The 21635-nt window shown below is 40.2% G+C and overlaps 1 protein-coding gene across 1 annotated transcript; it reads right to left on the bottom strand.

Annotated features, from left to right (window-relative positions):
• Positions 1–539: 539 nt before the first annotated feature.
• copb1 (COPI coat complex subunit beta 1) lies at positions 540–21450 on the bottom strand. The gene is made up of 22 exons (XM_080729267.1): positions 21328–21450; positions 18941–19078; positions 16038–16267; positions 13318–13487; positions 13089–13203; positions 12910–13002; positions 10981–11118; positions 9602–9721; positions 9340–9447; positions 9108–9254; positions 8642–8787; positions 7417–7513; positions 7138–7298; positions 6370–6490; positions 5315–5542; positions 4337–4516; positions 3968–4112; positions 3139–3258; positions 2870–3015; positions 2034–2123; positions 1744–1899; positions 540–847 (listed from the first exon to the last, which is right to left on the bottom strand). Exons 2-22 carry the CDS (start codon positions 19029–19031, stop codon positions 788–790), a joined length of 2862 nt encoding a protein of 953 aa, XP_080585393.1. The 5' UTR covers positions 19032–19078; positions 21328–21450; the 3' UTR covers positions 540–787.
• Between the last annotated feature and the right edge of the window lie 185 nt (positions 21451–21635).

Below are 21635 nucleotides of genomic sequence, written 5' to 3'. Positions count from 1 at the left end.
AATGTGTTTAACTGTCTTTAGTCACTCAACTGCCATTTTATTACGTTGAGAAAGAATGCCATGTGCTATGGATATTCTATTGCTAACTGAACGGTTCTTAGACTAGATTATACGACAGACAGTAAAGGGGAAGTTGGCTGGTTTAAAATTTGTTTATGGATAGGTCATGCAACTTCCTTCATTGTTTTATGAAGTCCCAGGCTATTTTCTCATCAACTAATTAATATAACATCAGCCTCATGCATGCAAGAGACATGTTGAGACACATCAACAAGGAACTAGTCCACAGCTGTATTTTCATCCAAGATTGCACCATATCCTGTTGGGGAAAAACTCACTTGAGAATCACTTTATTTCCAATGTGTGTGTCACAATTCAACTAAGCCAATGTTTGCATAATCTAAATTGAAATTAAATAAATCCTTTATTTAAAAATGTAAATATGACTTCATATTGGCTAACAGAATGCAAGAATACAATGGAATGTATGTCAGTCTAAAATGACACCAACATTATGACTTATAATAAAATAATTGAAATTTATTTTTTAAATGTTTATTGAAAATGAAAGATATCACAGGTCAGAAACATTACTTGGACTATAATAAAGGGGTTTTTACAGAGAATAGTGATGGAAATGGCAAAACTGTGTAGAAGAGATTGACCGTATACTAGAGCTCTTATTTGACTGATCAGCGGCAGTGAAGATGGACAATATACAGTGAGAGAAAAGACAGATTACTCTTAGAAAGTGAATGGGATCGGTTTGTTTGACAGAAGAGTTGCTTTAGACAGCCGTCTTTTTCTGGGAAAGGTTGATCTTGTCACCAAGACTCAAGGCCATACCCTTTAAACGAAGAAGGGAGAAATTGTTACGTTAGAACACATTTAAAACATTCAATCAAAAAAGTAACAAGCTCTGCCGAATCAGTCAGATGTTACTCAAACTGAGATCAAGTTACACAACTGACAGTAGTTTAATGTTCTCCCGTGATCAAAATATCGATACTGTTTGATTTAGAGCAGTGGTTCTCAACCTGCGGGTCAGGACCCCCAGGGGGGGTCCCCAAATTATTTTGGGGGGGTCCCCAGATGATTAACTTAAAGGAGCTATAGTCAACTTTTTCATTGTAGGTGTACATCCTAGTCTACAGACTAGGATGTAAACAAAGTACGGGCCCTGTAAATGTAAACAAAGGACCAAAATGATTATTTTATCATTATTTTACGCTTTTTGTGGTCATTTTTTAATTGAAACACATATATGAAGCTTATTTTTTTTTTAAATATTTTCGAAACATTATTTTTATTTTAGCATCCGTTTTTCAAGAAAAAGTTGACTATAGCTCCTTTAATGTGCAACATTTTTTTCTCACTCAAAAGTAAACAAACCAACACAAAGTTTAAGTGTATAGAGGGTATCTGCACATTCCTAAAGTGACAATTTAAGGACTTTTTAATACCTCTAAATTGACAAATTAAACATTGGCCAAATTGTCAAATATTAGAGGCAGAAATTGTGAAAATAGCAGATCTACATGCTCACAACACCTCACAGCACGAGGCGCTGTGAGCATGTAGATCTGCTATTTTCACAATAGAAGCGGGTAATGCGTCAAATCTTAGTGCTCGTCAGGGTGGAGGGGTCCCCAGTTCAAATATGATTATTTTGGGGGTTGCGGCCTGAAAAGGTTGAGAACCACTGCTTTAGAGGGCAATAATGGTATAGCTGCTGAGACTCACCTGGCTTTTGGCTCTGATGCGAATGTGTCCATTAACAGGTGCATCAGGCCCCAGGTGGATGGGCTTCTCAATGCTGACGTTGGCCAGGGCGTCTTCTCCAAAGATGGAGCGTGCATAAAGGTTGGCAGCCATGAAGCCACAGAAGCCAGACAGTGCCTAGTTCATGTGAACAACAGAGGGTATTAGAAAATCGTCAAGCCACACAAATACTGGCTAAATATATGAATACAATTGATGTTTTAATGGCCTTGATGTCTTCAGGATATTCCATGCAATGAGGTCATACTGACCTTCTCAGGAGTCAGGCACTTCATGTTAGTTGAACCGAGGATGTGGCCGAGGTACTCATTCAGGTCAGCGATATTGGTGTTCACTGTCACCTACAGTAAACATCATGATTTTATGTTTAACAAATATATATAATATATAAAAAAAAAAAAAAATATATATATATATATATATATATATATATATATATATATATATATATATTTTTTTTTTATACATTTACTGACATCATGACTACATTAATAGTAGCCATGTACCCTCGAAGGAGATCTCTGTCTTAGCCTTTTTAAAAAAATGTATCAGCGTATTAAGATCGCCGTTGTGCACCGTTCGATCAAGCTACAGCTGCTAATAGTTGCTAGGAGACAAAATAACACGAAAACAATTCCGTTCCCCATCCAGTCCCATTTAACTGCAGAAGAAGAAATGCGCTTTCCTCACTGTTCTAGGTTTCGAGAGGCATAAATGGCCCCGCCCGCATGAATTTGTGCTCTCGTCACACGGAGTACATTTAACAAGGAAGCGAAACCACTGCAGGCTCACACACAGTAAGGGTGTAGAAATGACCGCAACCAATCGGAGAACACGCACGGCACTGTGCACGCGTGCGATCGTCCTCCAAAAACAGGTAAAAACACCAAAAATACCTGGCACTGAACTACCAAAAAAGGAAAAACAGAGATCTCCTTCTAAGGCAGATAATGTGTAACATCAAAGCATGGCTGAATTTCGAATAATCAATTGTGTAGTGTACAACAAATATACAGAAACAAAAAAATACAACAAAATACCAAATCTGCTCAACCAATCTGGCCAATTAAAGTAACACCCAGCATACCTTGTTCTCCCACTCAAATTCGGCCCACATCTGTCTGAACTCAGCATCAGTACACGAGGCAGGCTGGATGTAGTCCATGATGTCAATGTGGATGTCACTCAGGACAACGCAGTTCCTATCACTCCCTGCTCCCGACACGTCATAGACTACAAAAATACATGTGGTTAATATGCGAGTGACAAAATAAATATTTGGTTAATGAAAATAAGTGTGGCATTATTTTGGACAATGAATGGAGAAAAAAAAAAGCTTCAAATATGAGCCCTTACCAATGTTGCCAAATATAATGCCATTCTCTGTGGATGCCACCTTGACGTTAGCCTTAATGTTAGCAAAATCATGAGGAGCCAGAGTCAGAGGAGAAGGCTTCTCAACCAACTTCAGGTCACCTGTGAATTGAAAGGTAACAGTTATACTGTATATACAGTATATAGAGTACTCGGTCCTTTGTGCCAAGAGTGAACACATGTAGAAAGAATCAGGGGTGTTGCACCAAATTCTGGGCCCTGGATACAAGGGTTCTTCATAAGGGAAGGGGGTTTAACCCATTTAGACTCGGAAAGCATTATTTTGTGCTTTAACTATTGAAAAATAGCTGATATACAAGCTGCAAGCTTGTAGATCTGATATATTTTTTTTAAATCGTGAACATTTGTGCAAGAATCCTATGTTTCTATGTCAGTGGTCCTCACACCTTTTCATGTCAAGGACCCCCAAAATGATATGTATTTGGCCATGGACACCCATCTCAAAACATTTAGTTCTACGGACCCCCCAGAAGCAAAATTTGAATTACAAATGTTTGCTTAAAAAATACATTCATTCTTCTATTCAAAGATTTGCACACATTTTCACGACTTTTCAAAAATAGCAGATCTACAAGCTCGCAGCGTGGCACTGAGCTTGTATATCTGCTATTTTTTCAATAGCTAAAAGTATAAAATAATTAAGACCCCTCCACCTTGGGCCCTAGTAACTCAGTCCCACTTTTCTCCCCCTTGTGACACCCCTGAGTATATACAGTACTTGGTCCTTCGAGGCAAGAGTGAACACATGTAGAAAGAATGAAAGACAACTCAAGGAGACAAGACAACTCACCCAAAGTAGCTAGCTCCAGTGTACAGTTCTGAAGAGTATCACTGGTTTGGTTGACCACCAGTACATCCAGTACTATGTCATACTGGTTGACATGAACATAGGCCTCAGCATAGACTGGGTCAGAGAAGCCTGTCAGCTGGGTCACCTGTAGAAGGAGGTCAAATTTATTCTATATGCTGATTTGAAGACACATTTGTATTTTACGTCACCCATTCATAGTCGCTGACCATTAACAACACCAGTGCCTTTTGCTGGTTATTTAAATAAGAATTAGCATTCTACAGTCAAAAATAAAATATTACAAACTAGAAGCAGGAATACTAAGCAATACACACACTAATGTACATTGTAAATTATGCCAGGCTGTACCTTGTTGAGCTTGGAGGCCAAAGGATCAGCAGCCTCCTTCCTTTGAGTGGTGCCCATGGCAGCTAACAGACTGAGCTGGAACTGGTCCTCCTTAGAGGACACATCAGTCTTGGCTGTCAGCTGCATGAAGGAGATGGGGTCGTCGGCCTGAACCGTTACGTTGCGCTTCTCAGACTCTTTCTATTGGTGCAAGGAAGACAAAAATAAGGTTGATAAACAATAAACAATGCGCATTTCATGTGATTATCCCATGCTATAAACCATTAAGAAATCTCTATGGCAATAAAATGGCAACATGAGAAGAACATATTATTAACATCAAGGTGCAGGGACAGAAATACCTTATTAATAGAGCTGAAAATATATTCTTGAGCAAATAAACATGACATAATTGTTCACTGGCATTGCATTGCCCTCTCATCCTTGAGCTCTACAACAATGTAAAAAATATAAAAAATATAAAAAAAATAGCAGATATACAAGCTCACAGCGCGGCTAGATCTGCTATTTTTGAAAAATCATGAAAATTAGAATTTTGACCCGATTCTATAAGTGTCTTTTGAATCCTTCTAAAGTTTTTTTTGAAAAACCTATGTTTCTATGTCAGCAATCTGGCCAGCCATCGTCAAAGAAAAGGTACTTTTCACTTAACTGGAGCTCAGTTAGTCTGTTCTTGAGACACTACTATGTCAGTGGTTCTCAATTTTTTTTATGTGAAGGACCCCCAAAATGATATGTATTTGGCCACGGACCCCCATTCAACATATTTAGTTCCAGGGACCACCCAGAAGCAAAATTTGAGTTACAAACGTTTGCTTTGAAAATACATATATTCAAAGATTTGCAAAAAAAATAATTCTTTAAAAAAAAAATAGCAGATCTACAAGCTCGCAGCGCGCTGTGAGCTTGTATATCTGCTATTTTTCACTGGTTAAAACATTCAACAATTCTAGGCCTATAATGGGTTAAAGCCGTTACCTTCTGTGACAGCTTCTCTTCCTCCAGTCTGACAGTGAGCATGTGTGACAGAGATCTGCGGCACTCCTTGTTAAAAATGTCATTCATGAGCGGCGAACACTCAGACAGGACCTTGAGACACAACGAGATGCGGTCCACGTCGTCGTCTGTGATTGGCTTCTTGGGCAGAGAGGACTTGCCCAGGTGAAGCACTGTGACCATGATCAACATGGATTCTGCAACGAAGCACTGAAATAGAGAGGCCAAGAGCAGGGGTTAGAGGCATATACAGGGTTCCCACACATCTTTACCAATTAGATTATTTTCCAGAATATTTAACCCGATTTCCAGGACTATATAACAATAATTCAGCTCAATAACGAGTCGCTTACTCCTATGTGCAATGCCCAAAGACAGGTAGTGTATGCCAGTAGTTCTCAACCTTTTCAGGCCGTGGTCCCCGAAATAATAATGTTTTAACTGGGGACCCGGCACCCTGACGAGCACTAAGAGTTGAGGAATTTTGTATAACACGGTTCTATTGTGAAAATAGCAGATGTTGTGAGCATGTAGATCTGCTATTTTCACAATTCCTGCCTCTAATATATGACAATTTGGCCCATGTTTAATTTGTCATTTCAGAGGTATTAACAAAATCAATAACCAAAGACAATGCATAACAATTTTTTCCAGGACCTTCCAGGACCCTTGATAAATTCCAAAACTTTTCCAGTACTGGAAAAATATTTTTCTAATTTCAAAATATTTCCAGGAATTTCATGACCGTGGGAACCCTGCATATACCTATAACTACATCTCCATTACCGAGTGACCAATGATGAAGCAGGCAATGGGTTGCATAATAAAAAAATAATTAAAGAGAACATTTAATTTAATAATTTAAACCCTATTTTGTTGAACCAAATCTCGCCAATGAAAATAGCCAATCTACACGCTCACAGTGCGACACATTGTGAGCTTGTAGATCTGCTTACTTTCGCGGAATGTTTGCCCCCAAAATAGGGATGGTTGGGTTCAAGTGAATTATTCAGAAATGAAGTGAGTGAACAACTCACATTTTGTTTCTTTTTGTCCGGTACAATAGCAACATAGCGTAAAGCCAATTTGGTCAGCGTTGTAGCCAGGGAGGCCGCCACGTAGAAATCACCATCCATCAGGAAGCCTCTTAGGGGAGGTCTAGAACACACAAGGATCAGACACGTAGTAACAGCCCTTTTTCAAGATATCATCGCCATTTACCGGTGCTTTTGTCAAACATTACTAGCAATGTTTAATACAATTAATTTATATCAGGGGTCTTCAACGTTTTCAGCCCAAGTCCTCTTAGCTCTGAGAGAGATGAAGCAGGGACCCCCACTACATATCGTACCCCCACTACATATTGTATAAACTTGAACTGTCAATGCCTACTAGTCTGCTCTTGTCCCTCTACACCAAACCAGTGCCAAAAAATAGCCGATCTACAAGCTCACAATGCCTCGCAGAGCTTGTAGATCGGCTATTTTTTGGTTATTTTTCCACTAAGAATAGGGATGCTAGGGTTCAAGTGATCAAACATAATCACTCAAAGATTTGGCGGACCTCCTGTAGTAACTCTGAGGACCCCCTAGGGGTCGCTCTCCATTCCACTCCAAAATTGACTTCTTATTGTCGGAGTGGCGACACTTCCATAGAGGTTAAGTTTAGGGTTAGGGTTAGTGTCGGAATGGAGACATGTCGGAAAGGAGACATGTCGGAGTGGCGGGGTGTAACCGTCCCGGACCACCTGTTGAAGACCTCTGAAGTATATTAATAAGAAATTAAATAATTTAACAAATTTGTACCTGTCCTCATCTTTCTTGGAAGGTCGAGAGGAGCTGAGGGCACTCTGTGTCACGTATGTGCCCATCTCTGTCACCAGTTTCTGAGCTGGGGCTGCGTTCACCTCCTCTTCTGGTTTCAACTCTCCAGACTCCTTCTTTATCTCATTGTCTACTATGGGGATCTGAATATCAGACACAGGTGGATGTGAGAATGTTGCAGACTCAGTCTCCTTGCAATGCTGTGCAACTAGCTGTTAATCATATTATGAATGCCTGATAATTCAACAACAGAATCATTACCTCTCCCAGTGACCTGCGGACCTCTGTCATCACACTTTGAATATCCTCCTTTGTGCTGCAATATTCCCCCAAGATCCACAGTGCTCCTCTATAGATCCTAACATCAAATAAAGGTCAAAGGTTACCAACATCCACAGCTCTCAACACACAAAATCCACTGTTTTCCAACATTTATTCCCCCCTCCAAAACATGATGACACATAAATGAACCATATGGCTGTAATCTCAAAGTGAACAAGTATAACACAAGGCTTTAGCAAATAACCATTTGATTGAAGTGTCAGAATATGTATGTGGGACTACGGATGGAAATGAGCTTCTTAAATCCAGCATGTTCAATTGATTTAATTCTTTATTTCTTCTACATGTATTGAATGGGGGCAGACCTCCATTCAGAAACACCCCCACTTAGAAACATCCCCATTCAAAAATACCCCCACTGAGGTTAGGGTTAGGGTTTAGGTTAGGTTTAGGTGACACCATAATGGAAGTCAATCTTCTGAATGGCAATGTTTCTGAATGGAGATGTGTAACCGTATTGAATGTTCATTAATGTGTACTGTCCCATAAATAAACAAATTTAAACAAAACAAAGTTGTTAGTATTTGTGGTCAAGCAACCAGTATGTCTCTAAATAACATATCTGAATAAGTAACCAATATATATATCTCTACATAGGCCTAGTATAATTAGCAACTGTCAAACAAGTAGGCAACTAGAAGGGATACAAGGAAAGAGTGCTAGTGGGAGAAGTGAAGTCTTGAGTTTTCAGACTGTTTAGGTGGAGTTTATTCCTCCAGCCCTGATTTCTCACATGGCCCTCTTCTAGCGCCACCATGAGGCCGATTATTGCAAAACACATTTTTGGACACTGCTCCTACAGCTTTTGGCCTAAAGTCACGCAAAGCGTTACAGTATCTCTAAAGTCATGTCATCAACATGGATCTGTCCCATTTCCCATATTCCCTCCTGATTGGCTGCGATTGCCTTCTAAAGTTTGTGTATGCGACCTGACGGTCGCTTATCTCCCGATTAGGGAGTCTTACTGGTTTCCACAGCTTGGGAGACAGGAGGGAGAAGAGTGTAGGACGTGTGAAAGTGTGTTGGCGAGGATGATTTAACTGACGTCCTGTATTAGCTGATCTACAGTAAGTGAGGGTGAGTGTACATCCACACAACACAAGACAACTAAACACAGTGGCACGACATGTTTATGAGGCCTTACTTGACAGTTTTGATGGCATGGAAAACTTCCAGCATCTTCTCTGTGATCAGGGGCCTCAGGTTTTCAAATCTCTGAATGGCCTCCCGCACAAACTCCAGGACATCTGCAGCAGCCGCCTCATTAGTGTCGCTTAGGAACTCCATCAACTGAAACACATACACAGAAATGTATTTTAAGCGCAGGAACAAAGAAAGCACACTGTATGCTTAAACCACAAAAACCCTAGCGTCCCTATTCTGGGTATGTCATAATAGCCAAATATTCAGCTAAAAGGCTGCAAAAATAGCCGATCTACACGTTGCAATGCGACATATTGTGCTCCGTTTTCTCTATTTGACATAAAACTATATATATATATATATATAGGGTTTAAGTGGCTAAGCCAACTATCTGACTGTCTCACGCAGAGACCTAACTATCTTGGCGACATCAGGATCCATTGTGTTTGAATAGTAGGCAAGCTCACCACAGGAATGACATTGGCAGCCATATCAGGGAAGCGCACGCTGCAGGAGTGGAGGGTGCGCACCAACAGTTGCCTGTATTTATCAGTGTCCTCGTGCTCCGTTACATTGTTGGTTTTGATTACCTCCTTCTTCAGCACGATCACCAACTGGAAACCAACAGAGGGCTTTAGAATTTGACTCAGGATGTCCATGTTGGCACAGGCAACGACAACATGTACAAACACCACTTACCTCTTCTACGTTACGAGAGGAGACCAGGTCCAGGGCCAACTGCAAGGTCTTCTTTCTCACCTCCAGGTCGGGTGTGCTCAGAACACGCAGGATGTCCATCACTAGGTCCTGAAGTAACAGCGGAAAAGCATGTGTACAGAGTTATAAAATGTTTTGTATGTACTGCAATTAATTTCCAACCACTGAAACAAAAATATACGGTACATATACAATATAAACAATTCTAGAAAATCCAACAAACAAAACAGGTTGTTGAAAATACCTGAAGTACTCGCTCATGAGTAGGATGATCCTTTAGTTCAATGAGACGATCTAGGACAATCAGCTTCACGTTGTTGTCACTCTCCTTGATGATCAAATCAATGTAGCACTGGGCAGCAGCCTGGAGCCCAACAAAACAACCCAAATCCATTCATTAAAAAAACAAATAAAAAAAGGCCCTACTGATTTATGTTATAACACAAGGTGATCAGTTTGGGGAATTAACCACTATTTATTGATCACATACATGGGCAACTGGCGGCCCGGGGGCCACATCACATGCAGCCCCCACCTTCACTTAATGCGGCCCACAGGTTGATATTGGAGTACTGATATATTATTGATTTCAGCTGTTACAATTCCAAAAAAATAAATAAATGACTCACTTTAATTACTTCAGTTTATATTAGTAGCTTAACTCATACTCTGCGATCCCCGTCGAAACCAGAGATTTCCCGCTGTACCGCGGTGCCATGCCCGTCGATCCCGGAAGTTTAATTAGCTTTAATCATTATGAAAGGATTAAAAGTATTATCGATGATTTTCGCTGATTCTGGCTCTTTAGGCCCACCCCCTAAATGTATCCGGTCGTATTTCCGGTCTGGACCAGATCTAGCTTTCCGTATCCGGTCTGAGCCTGGGCCATAGTCCCGCCTCCGTTGGTTTACATTGTAACAGAAGAGGAAGCTACTCGGCGATGGAAAGCTCGTTTTTCAATCCGATTTTTGCGTTTGGAAACTTTGATCCCGTCTCTACACGCCTGGATTATGATCCCCGCACATATTGTGCGTTTTGTGCACGAACGTGTCCACGTGTTACCATAGCGCACAGCTGGCTTTTTTCAATGTTTTTTCATGTAAACACGGGCGGATAAGCAGGGATACAGCGTGGCAACGGATATGTCTATTTCAATGGGGTTTTTTTTATTCGAAAGCTGTCACCGAGTCTACACATCTACTAGATGAGTCGCGCACAGATTGTGCCCACGTTAAAAGGTAGGGACAATTTGGCAGCTGCTTACTACAGCTATGTTTAAAATGGCAGCAAAATTGTTAATGACTAGCATTAAAATGTTATTGTATTTTTTATGTCCAATGTATTTGTATTTAAGTTCATAAAGTTAAAATAAGAACATATACATGCATTTGAAATTAACAAATAAAATAAAATAAAAGTTACTTTTCAGGATTCCAATTAAAACATATCAAAAATAGCAGATCTAAGCTCTAAGCTTGTAGATCGGCTATTTTTGCTATGCATTGCGGTCCTCTGGAATGAGAGTAAAAATGTAGTGGCCCTCTCCATCATCAAAGTTGCCCACCCCTGGTCTATCAGATGCTCAACATCAGAGTCAATTCAGTCAAAGCCTTGGTAGAGTACCTTGATGGCTGTGGGTGCACTGGAGAGGGTGACAAGAGTGCCAGCAGCTTCATATTTGACAGCTGGGCTGGATGACTGCAGCAAGTTGAAGATACAGCGGATAAATCGGGCACGCTCAGATGGGTTGGCATGGCACACCTGACAGTGGGGAAGACAGAAATAACAAGGACACAGGTGTCAAACCGGCTGTTCTGGCAGTGTGCGGTTTTGTAATGCAGTTTTAAAGCACCATAGCGGCATCAATACATGTCACTGTATATTCACAGCTTCGACCGTATAGTACACAGACTGACAACTTTTATTTTTAGATTTTGCGCGTGTTTACATTTTCTCCATGTATTAAACATTACCTGAATAACTGAGTGAATGCTGACTGAAAATAATTGAGTGGGAAAAGGTATACCCACTAAATAGGAATCCCAATTTGTTGACGAAACTAGAGTCTACTCTGACCCATCTGACATTGCATGTGCTTTTAACAATTATTTTGTCAATATTGGTATAATTCTATCTAGGAGAATAAGTCCTATGGCTGGGTCTCCATCTGAGTTTCTGATAGATCGCCATCCCTCTATCCAGAGAAAAAAACCTTTAGAAGTTCAAGTGTGTCATAAGTGATGATTGAGAGAGATTATTATTATTATCTAATAATCGAGAAGCACGTTGTTGGAAGATATTTTCATTAAATTGATTAGTTTGATTAACTGTTGCAGCCCTATGAATTTAAACTGCAAACTAGAAGCAGTGCTCTTCCGAGCACAGGTCTCCACCAGGCCAGGCGTCCTGGTGGTGTTATAATAGGGCAATGTAAAAAGGGTGGCATGTGTTCTTCGCCAATCTAAGACCTTTCATGGCAGTCGGACGCTGCATGCATGATTTGAGGCATTGTGTTCCAAAAATGTGTTTTGCTAAAGTCTACCTGCTGGTGGCGCTATAACAGGCCAATGTGAAAAGGGTAGCATTTGTTCCTTGACCTAGTGGGAATATGTGTAGCAAATTTCACTGTAATTGCAAGCTGTGTTGATGATTTGAGGCATTTTGTTCAAAAACGGAGCAATCCTGCAAACTTTGGAAGCCAATATTAGCCATTTAGGATTGAATATGAAATATCAGACGGATCGGACTTGATCACGACTATAGAGATACTGTGTACTGAGTTGCCTGATTGTTGAGTAATAGCAAAGAATGTGTTTTACATAAGTTGTCTTCCTGGTGGCGCTATAAAAGACAAATGTGAAAAATGCATGGCAAAGGATTATCCTTAGCTTCTAGGGAGTGCGCATACAAAGTTTCCCACTTATCGGTGGAGTTAAAGGTAAAAACACAACAATTGCCCTGTTATAGCGCCACCATGAGGCTGATTTGAGAAATCTGCCTAGTGGGAACGTGCGTGCCCAATTTCACCAAGATTGCACAGTGTTCATGATTTGAGGAATTTTGTTCAAAACGGAGCAATCTTGCAAACTTTGTAGCCAATCAGGACGGAATATGGAAAATTGGACAGATCCATGTTGATCACATGACTGTAGAGATACTGTCTACCGATTTGTAGGATTTGTGGACAAAATCTCTAAGAGTAGTGTACAGAAATGTGTTTTGCAAACATCAGCCTCATGGTGGCGCTAGAACAGGGCCATTTGAAAAATGTGGGGCAAGGTTCTGAAGTGGCATCCAGGGAGTGTGTGTGCTCATTTTTGGCAGCGACCGGGCCAACGGCGCGGAGATTAGCTGGTAACAAACTGGATGGACACACGGACGGACGGACGGACGCACGGACGGACGGACGGACGGACGGACGTACAGGGGCGAAAACATACTCTTCCCCATGCCTTCGGCTGGTGGAGACAATCAATAATTTCTCCATAGACTATGCCAGCCCACCGGTATTTAAGCATAATAATAATAATAACAATAAGGTATCTGACTCACTTTGTAAATCAGCTCCACAATGACTAGCTGGAGAATATCACCAAATGTGTGCACTTGATCGATGCATGTGCTCAGATAATCCAGGGCTCTATCCTGTAAAATGAAAGTTACCAGGTTAAAATATGTCTTCTGTAACATGACAGTGGAAACAGAACGAGAGAAGGAAATATGACACAAACCTGGTCTGCATGGATCAGCATCATGAAAGCGTTTCTTTTACAGCTGGCATCTTTCTCATTGACAAGGAAATCATGGATCAGCTCTGGAGCATCTGGGATGAGATTTTCAAAGTTCCTGGACAAAATAGAAAGGGGATGATTAGTTCATGATTAGTTGTTCTCAAACAATAAGAGTCGTATTGAAAGGGAATATGGTATTTAATCAATACAAGTGAACAGTGTGCACTACCTATAGATTGTGTAAATTGCCAGGACAGCATTGCGGCGAACATAGCTGTGTCTGTGTTCCAGGCAGGACCGAATGGCTGGCATGAGAGGCTCCAGTAACTCCGACTCCTTCAACTTGCACAGGAAACGCAGGGTAGAGCCACGAATGAACTCATTGGGATGCTGCAGGTCCTGAGAGGCAAAGGAAGATTATGAACTAAGATTAATCTATAACTGATGTCCAAACATAATAAAGACAGCATGCCCACAGAGTTATATTTTTTATGTGAATTTATGCAGTGAAAATGCAAAACTATGCGAAATATGCGGGAACCTATCAAAGTTGCGAGAAAATGCGAAATTAAGTGAAATATGCGGGAACTTAAAAAACATTTATATATACAGTATATACTGTATAAATAATACAAATTGAACCACTTTAATATACAGTGCACTGGCTATTTGGAAATAGACGATTTACAAGCTCACAACATATCACTAAAGCGACGTATGTGTGTATATCTGCTATTTTCAAAGTAGTCAAAACATTAATTTAGCGGTCCTTGAGTGAATTGAGAAATGCAAAACAGACTTTTGACTGCCTTTCATTATTTTCAAGGCAAAAAAGCCCTATGACCTATGTCATTGCTAAGGATATATAGCTCACTGCTAAAGCAAAACTCCGGTTTATTTATGTGGTTTTGTTCTCTCTAAAGGGATTAAAATGGTATGCGTTCAAGTGCTGTTCCTATCTGCTTCCATGGAATACTGCCTAATTTTGTCAGAGGTGCTGGTTTACTTTGAACGGCAATGTTTCAAACGGAGTGCAATGGAGACGTCACATCAAGTAGGATAAACTTTAATTTGTCGTTTCTTGAAGTTTCTTGGAATTTAGGCTACATGATTGAGAAAGGGAGGAATAGTGTCTTATGTGCCTCTGTCTGCCTGCAGATCTGTGAGATGCAGCGAGCGCACGCACGCACTCGCACGGCACACACACACGAGCCACGTTTTTCACAGCACACCACTGTTTTGCCTCTGTTCTGTGTCTGAACGTGATCGAACAGGTGAAGCGATGACTTTATAATTTTATGCGAAAAAGTTCGGGGGATTGTGAAATCAAGTGATCGCATATTTTTCGCGGAAATATGCCATTATTGCGGTGAATATGCGGGGATTGTGAAATCATGCGACCCCCCACATAATCAGCGGCATTTAGATGATTATGCGGGAAATCGCACAATCCCGTTTTTCTGGAGGGTCTACCTAAAGCGGAAAATGTGTTAAGAAGAGGCGAATACATTTTGGATTGGATATTGGGAATGTTTCGGACTGTAAGATTCTTGCATATGGAAGGGAAATCAGGACAACCACAAAACAACAAAATGTCAACAAACTCTTGGGTTTTATCAACAACTTCTCAAGTTATATCACGTAATCATTAGGGGTGTAACGATACATTTTAATAGCGATTCGATACATATCACGATACATGGTTGACGATACGATACATGGACGATATTGGTTCATGCATGGCGATACGATACGATTCGATTTAATGATTTAACATCGATATAGTAACTATTTAGAAAAGAAATTAAATCTGTATGAAAGGTGTGGATAGTGCAGGTTTTTAAGGGAAACATGTATTATTATGGATATAAATAAGTAAACACAGTGATTATCTGCCAAATATACACACATTACACACATTTATCGATAGACCAGTGTAGCTAAATGGAAAGGAAAAGTAATGAAACCCCCCCTTTTCATTTTTTCTTCTTAAAAATACTAAATACAATGCACAAGTAGGTAGTATCGATACAATCGATTCTTTGCACTGCCGATTCGATACGATACAAAATAAAACGATTCGATTCGATTTTAGCTGTTTTCATTTCGATATACTTCGATATTTTTAGTTAAAAACGATATTTCGATACAGTTACTATATCGTTACACCCCTAGTAATCATGTCTTGACTTATGGACCTGGAAAATATCAAATAAGGGGGATAATCAAATAAATTATAGTGTGTCTCTCCCTGTTGGGGAAGACATGTCTATTTAATCTTCATCTTAGATTTTCTGCTCTACCAAGACAGTACAGTGTAGGGAGACAGAATGCCAATGGCAGAGAGAAGGAGCATATGGTGCATAACTGGCTGCAGCACTGCAGTGCACGACCAGGCACCCCTTCAGGAATTATTGTATTTTTTCAAGTACTTGCCATTGCTTTGAAACTACATTAAAAAGTCCTTGAGTTAGTTTAGTTTGTTAGTTTAACTCTACACTCTGTTGCAGTACATGTGTTACAGTTAGTTTGAGAAACCAGTTAGATTGGGAAAGGAGCGCTTGTTTTAGTTCACCTGGATGTGGAAGAAGTTTACCTCGATGTGGAAGAAGCCCATGTCTCAGTGGTAAAGCATTTGACTGCATTAGTCCCACGCTGGTGAATGCTAACCTGGTGAATGCTACTATGCCTAAACCTTACCCTAATCCTAACCTCAGTAAAACTATGCCTAAACCTAACCCTAATCCTAACCTAAGTCAAATTATTCCTAGTTCCCCGAAGAAGGCACTGCCTGCTCCACCTTGTGCCCAAAAACGAGCGCTCCTGTTCTCAATCTAACTGAATCTCAAACTAACTGTGACATATGTACCATGCCGTAGCAGCAGCCTTAGTATAGATCAGCATGTATAGGGAGCAAGTAATTATATAACTTGGTATAACTTAGCCTACCTTTCTATAGGCATCACAGACCAGGATCATCTCTTGAAGCAGTTTGCCATCTGGGGTTGTCTTAGGAACAATCTCCCAGAAGACCAACAGCAACTTCTTGATCGTGTGGTCTTGAAGAGGCAAGACGAAGCGAATGATGGTCATCAGCAGTCCAGGCAATTTCTCGCCGTTCAGAATCATGATGATGACCTTTTTCAGAGCCTCCGTCTTTGCTTTGATCTCTCCCTTTTCTTTGGACAGACAAAACAATCATAATTACATATTCATCACTAAAATTATACACAGGATAGTTAAAGGGAAACTAGCTAACTTTAAGCCTATGTTTTTGGATATGTATATACATATTTTAGCAGTCATTTCCCTCTATCAGCCACTATATTGTTGTGCTGGGGTGTTTCCTTGCAGAAAGACACATACCTCTGGCTGTATTTTGGTTTTGTTCCACTGTTTATGTTGACATTCACTCTCTCATTCACACTCTTATCAATGAAAGCATCAAAGACAACTACCTGTTTAATGCCGGTCATAGAATGTGTTTGTATACACACAGACTTGCTTAGTTTCCCTTTAAAACTGTTGTCCAATGGCCATATAATATTGCTAAATGACTTTTTGACAGGAACATAAATGTTGGGAAAGGGTCACACAAACATTGCATCTGGTATAAATTGGTTAAAACCTTGTTGGTGAAAATGTTGGTGTACAGCAGTGATACTCAAACTCCGGCCCACGGCGCAATTTTTTTTCCTTCTTTTTTTTAACACGTTAGCGGGCAGTAGGGCTGTCACAATTATTACATAATCGTCTAATCGCAATTATTTGAGGTAATCGCAATTATTTTGCATACGCGTCGCATCACGACACGTTGTGAGCTTGTAGGTCTGCTATTTCCACTATCAATGTTCTTTTTTTAAGTATAAAATTGTCTAATGTGTCAGTAATTTCTTTGTATATTTAAATGATGTGTCATGATTGCCATGTGCAACTTCAAAGCCTAAAATCCAAACAGAAATGTAATTGTCAACGACAAATACACAATTAAATCGTTAATCCCAATTATTTGAGTGACAATTAATCTTCATGTAAAATGTTATAATCGTGACAGCCCTAGCGGGCAGACAGATAGACAACAACCCAGACAAATAGTAGGGATGTGAAAAAAAAATCGAAAATCGACGCGTCGATCGACTCACGCCCACCGCGACTCAAAAAGTACAAGTCGAAAAATCGAAAAATATATATATTTTTTTATTTTTCAAAAGTTTTTCCCCAAAAAAAGGTTTTAATCGTTCAAAAACGTTATAAGCGTTAATGTTTTCCATATGTGAGAGGACCGTGTGTGTGTGTGTGTGTGTGTGTCTGTGTCGGAGACGAGTGCATGCCTGTGTTGTGCATTCGCATGCATGCGGCGCTAGTCAGGTCCGCAGACTACTGGTTGAGAAGCACTGCTGGACCGGGCTGATGCGCGCGTCATAGCAGTGCGCGCTGACTTGCCTGACTGTATCAACTCTATGGACTGGATGCTTTTGTTTACCTCCTGCCTCTGCATGCATGCTTCATTGCTTGACATGAAAGCTCGCTTGTTAATGGCAGCATCGCCGCCGTGTGCGATGATCGCAAAATACACGTTAATGCGACACACCCGTGGACGCGGTCGGTTTGATACACTAGCCTGGGGTGCGCTAGCCTGAGCGCCCCCACTACGTTCCATGGACTTTGTAACTCCGCTTCTAGTCTCTAAAGAACAGACTCCATGCTAACGCAAGGAAGAGCAATTATTTATTATAATTATTATTAGGGCTTTGATGCAAGTTCTGATGGGTGCAGCTGCATACGTTGTGTTGCTTAAAGTAATGTGCCGTTGTGCTCTCCTCTCAGCTGCTGCTTAGCGAAAAAAAAAAGTGAAAAAAGTCGATCGACGCGTCAATTTTCGGCCGCGACGCGTCGATTCGCCAATAATGCGTCGATTAACATCCCTAACAAATAGCAGACAAATGTACAGATTAGTTTGTTTTAGTATTTGTGTGGAATATGCTAATTGCACAGAATTATTAAAAAAAGAGAAAATGTAGCAAATTACTTTGATTACAAATTGTCATTGCAGAATATAAATGGAATTCCAAAATAATGCACATTGCACTTGTCTTACGTTATGTGGAAATAAAGCAAATAAAAGGGAGAAGTTATCAAGTAATGTAATTTTATCAAATGGCCCATGGCCCCTTGAAATCTTTGTAATGGGTGACCATAGCTGAGTGGTTAGGGAGCCTGCCTGGGGAACCAGTTCCCCTGGTTGTCCCTGGTTCGATTCCCGGTCAGGCAGCAATGTGTCAATGTGTCCCTGAGCAAGACCTAAAATTGCTCCCCGAGCGCCGAATATGGCTGCTCACTGCTCCTAGTTGTTATAGGATGGGTAAAATGCAGAGATAAATCTCACGTATGTGCAAATGTACGCGACAAAAAACGTCCCGAAGGCGCGGGACCATATTCTATTTTTTTCTAATGTGGCCCACAAGTTCAGAGGTTTGAGTATTCCTGGTGTACAGTAATCTCTCAAATGTAATTTGAATTAGTAGTTGAATGTGTAGTTACCGTAGTAAACCTTTTATAACCTTTTATATGGGGCGGCATAGCTCAGGGGTAGAGAAACCGTTATTAGAGCACGAAGGGTTCCCAGTTCGAATCTGGGCTCCCCGAGTTAATGTCGAAGGGTCCTTGGGCAAGACTCTGAACCCCTAATTGCTCCCGGTGAGTAGGTTGGTGCCTTGCATGGTTTCCTCCGCCACCGGCGTATGAATGTGTGCGTGAATGTATGTAATGCACAATCTCTGTAAAGCGCTTTGGATAAAAGCGATATATAAATGCACCATTTACCATTTATAACCACTTTGGGGAATACTTACCCAGATCAGCTTTAAGGCTGACTTCAGATGGGGGCTCCGAGTCATTTGGAACGTTGATAAGAGTGTAGCAAACATTTTCTGCAGCTGTCATTTTGCCGCAAAATGTGCCTCTCTGAAGAATCCAAACTAGGGTGATTTCTGAATAATAAATGAGAGATGTGAAAGCAATACAAACACATTAAAATAGTACTTTTGTTTGGTGGAGAACATATTAAATATATATTATTTGTTAGAATAATCTCTACAATAATATCAATTGCACAGTTATACTGAAAACAACAACTGCACATAATGCTGATAAACATGCAGTTAAGAGCATACTTCAGTTTATTTTATTTTTTGGTAGTATACAGCAGTAAAGCAAGACATGTAGTGAATATTGATACAAAATTATACAGTCATGGTGACAAATAATCAGTGTCATTTTACACACGCTATATGCTATGATATTCTATAATCTAGATGATTTAATGAGTTCATAAAGAATTGTCTCTTCTTCGCTGTACAGATTCATGACATTGATTTAGTCCAAGTCACAGGAATTCTTTAACATTCCCTTTTGGAAGAGTCTCACTTTATGAATGACACTACCACCCAGACCTAAAGAGCAGTGGCTCTGACTGTACCATAAATGCATCTGCACAGCATCTAAATACATTCAACTGGTATACCCGCTACCAGTCCATTTACATGCACTGGATAAATGAATAAATAAAATGCAATTAAAACAAAAATACTAGTTGTCGATATTATACAATGAATTTACTATTTGTACATAACAGTATACAAGAATTATGGGTCCTCCTCACACTGTAGCCGCATGGGAACGGGGCCATGCCTATGTTCCCTCAACCCTATAGACGGGTTTCTTGTTTACAAACATTGAGACTAAATGCACAGGTGACTGTATCATGTAATCAGTCCGTCCAATCCCCAAACCTGTTGTTTTGGGGAGCGCTGGTTCATAGAGTATATGCGCTGGTTTCATTGGCTAGTTTTGGTACCGAATCAAACGTGACGTGGACCAGAAACCCGTCTATGTTCCCTCACACTTCTGCCAGTGTGCCAGTGATCACCCTCCCCTGTGCCAATGTTGGCACCCGTGCCTAAGGTTGCCTAACCCTGGGCAACCTGGGCAGCTCTAAATACACAAGCTGCCCAGCAAGTAGTATTCCGTTGAATGTGATTGTTTATGTTAAACTCATTTGGCTTGGTTCCATGTGGTCAATTAAATTAAGTCACCTAATGTGCTGCAAATTACATCCTGCACATAATTCTACACTCTGAACTTTGACTGGGGAGGGAGTCGGGGAGATAGATGGGTCCTGAGTCTAATGATAGTTATAACATTGTCCTGACAATAAAATTATGTCCAAATGTATGTTGACATGGCACACTGACTATCTAGGAAATAAAAACTTCATTTCAAAAAGGTTGCTGACCCCTGATTTAGAGTATATTTATGGTAGAGTATCTTTAGGCACTGTTTGTTTTTATTCTTTTATGAATTATTGCTGTCTCACACTGAGAGAAACATAATTTTGTTTTTTGTTTTCTAGATCTTTATTGTTATTACAAAACATAAATTAACCATTTACATTACATTTACATTTCGGGCATTTGAAAATAGCCAATCTCACAGATCTTGTAGTAGATCTGCTATTTTCATACATTGTGTACATTTGAAAACTTGAAATGGGAAAATGGATATTTTTACTCTTTGGTACTTTAAGTACATTTTGATCCCAATACTTTTGTACTTTTACTCAAGTACATCTTGAATTCTGGACTTTTAAATGTAACAAAGTATTTCTGCATTGCAGTATTGAGTATTGATTGGTAAAACATTTGAGTACTTTTTTAACTGTAAAGTAAACAGTGGTGGAAAAGGGAGCGTGTCGATATTGCGACGTAGCATTTGTTCAACGCTGGTGAATGCTAACCTTGGAGAATGTTAACCACTAAACCTAGACCTAAGGGACCTAAACCAAACCCAACCCATAACCTCAGTAAAACTATTCCTAAACCTAACCCTTAGTCGAACCAATGACACGTAGATAACGACGTGTGGCATTAGCTTTTAGATCAGTTCTGGTCGGCAAGCGACATGCGACATCGTATGCACAACCACCAGGTCCACCACAGTGTAAGAATCAAGGCTTTGCAACAATAAAAAGTACATTATAATGAAAATAAATGGTCCCAGAGTAAAACATATCTGCGTTTTTAGGATGACATGTCGCTCAGGCTCAGCTAGCATAGTGTTAGCCAACCAACCAACTAGCTATCTATGCTCTCTGCTGAGGGAAGCATTGAAATGGAGGACAGTTTCTTCTGATGGACAAAAACACACATCACGCATTAAGTAGTGATTAAAACACACGTACCTAGAAGAAGACAATATAGTCCCAAACTGGCTTCGGAGGTGTCTCCTCGTCTTGTCTATTTACATGAGTCAAAGCGCTGACATTATCCTCTTGTCCGAGCTGTTCAACAGACTTCCTAGTGACGTGGAAGATCAGTGTTGTGAGCCACATCACTGCTACGGTGCAGCACAAGGATCAAATCATGTGCATACATGATGTGGATGTACGATTTTGGCAGCAAATGTTGATGTAGTTTTAGTCTTTTGAATAAAATTCAATTTAATTTTAGTCATATTTTAGTCATCTGAATTGTTTTTGGTTTTAGTCTG

This window comes from Nannobrachium achirus (assembly GCF_963921795.1).
Source record: "Nannobrachium achirus genome assembly, chromosome: 7".
Lineage (NCBI taxonomy): Eukaryota > Metazoa > Chordata > Actinopteri > Myctophiformes > Myctophidae > Nannobrachium > Nannobrachium achirus.
This window is presented reverse-complemented; position numbering and strand designations above follow the sequence as displayed.

Bases quoted from the DNA above. Each gene is read 5' to 3' on its own strand.
- copb1 (XM_080729267.1), bottom strand. From the start codon at position 19,031: ATGACAGCTGCAGAAAATGTTTGCTACACTCTTATCAACGTTCCAAAT. The intron at 13,488-16,037 runs GTAGGCTAAGTT...TTTGCCTCTCAG, and splicing joins TCTGTGATGCCTATAGAAAG to GACCTGCAGCATCCCAATGA. The intron at 9,448-9,601 runs GTATTTTCAACA...CTGTTACTTCAG, and splicing joins CTCATGAGCGAGTACTTCAG to GACCTAGTGATGGACATCCT.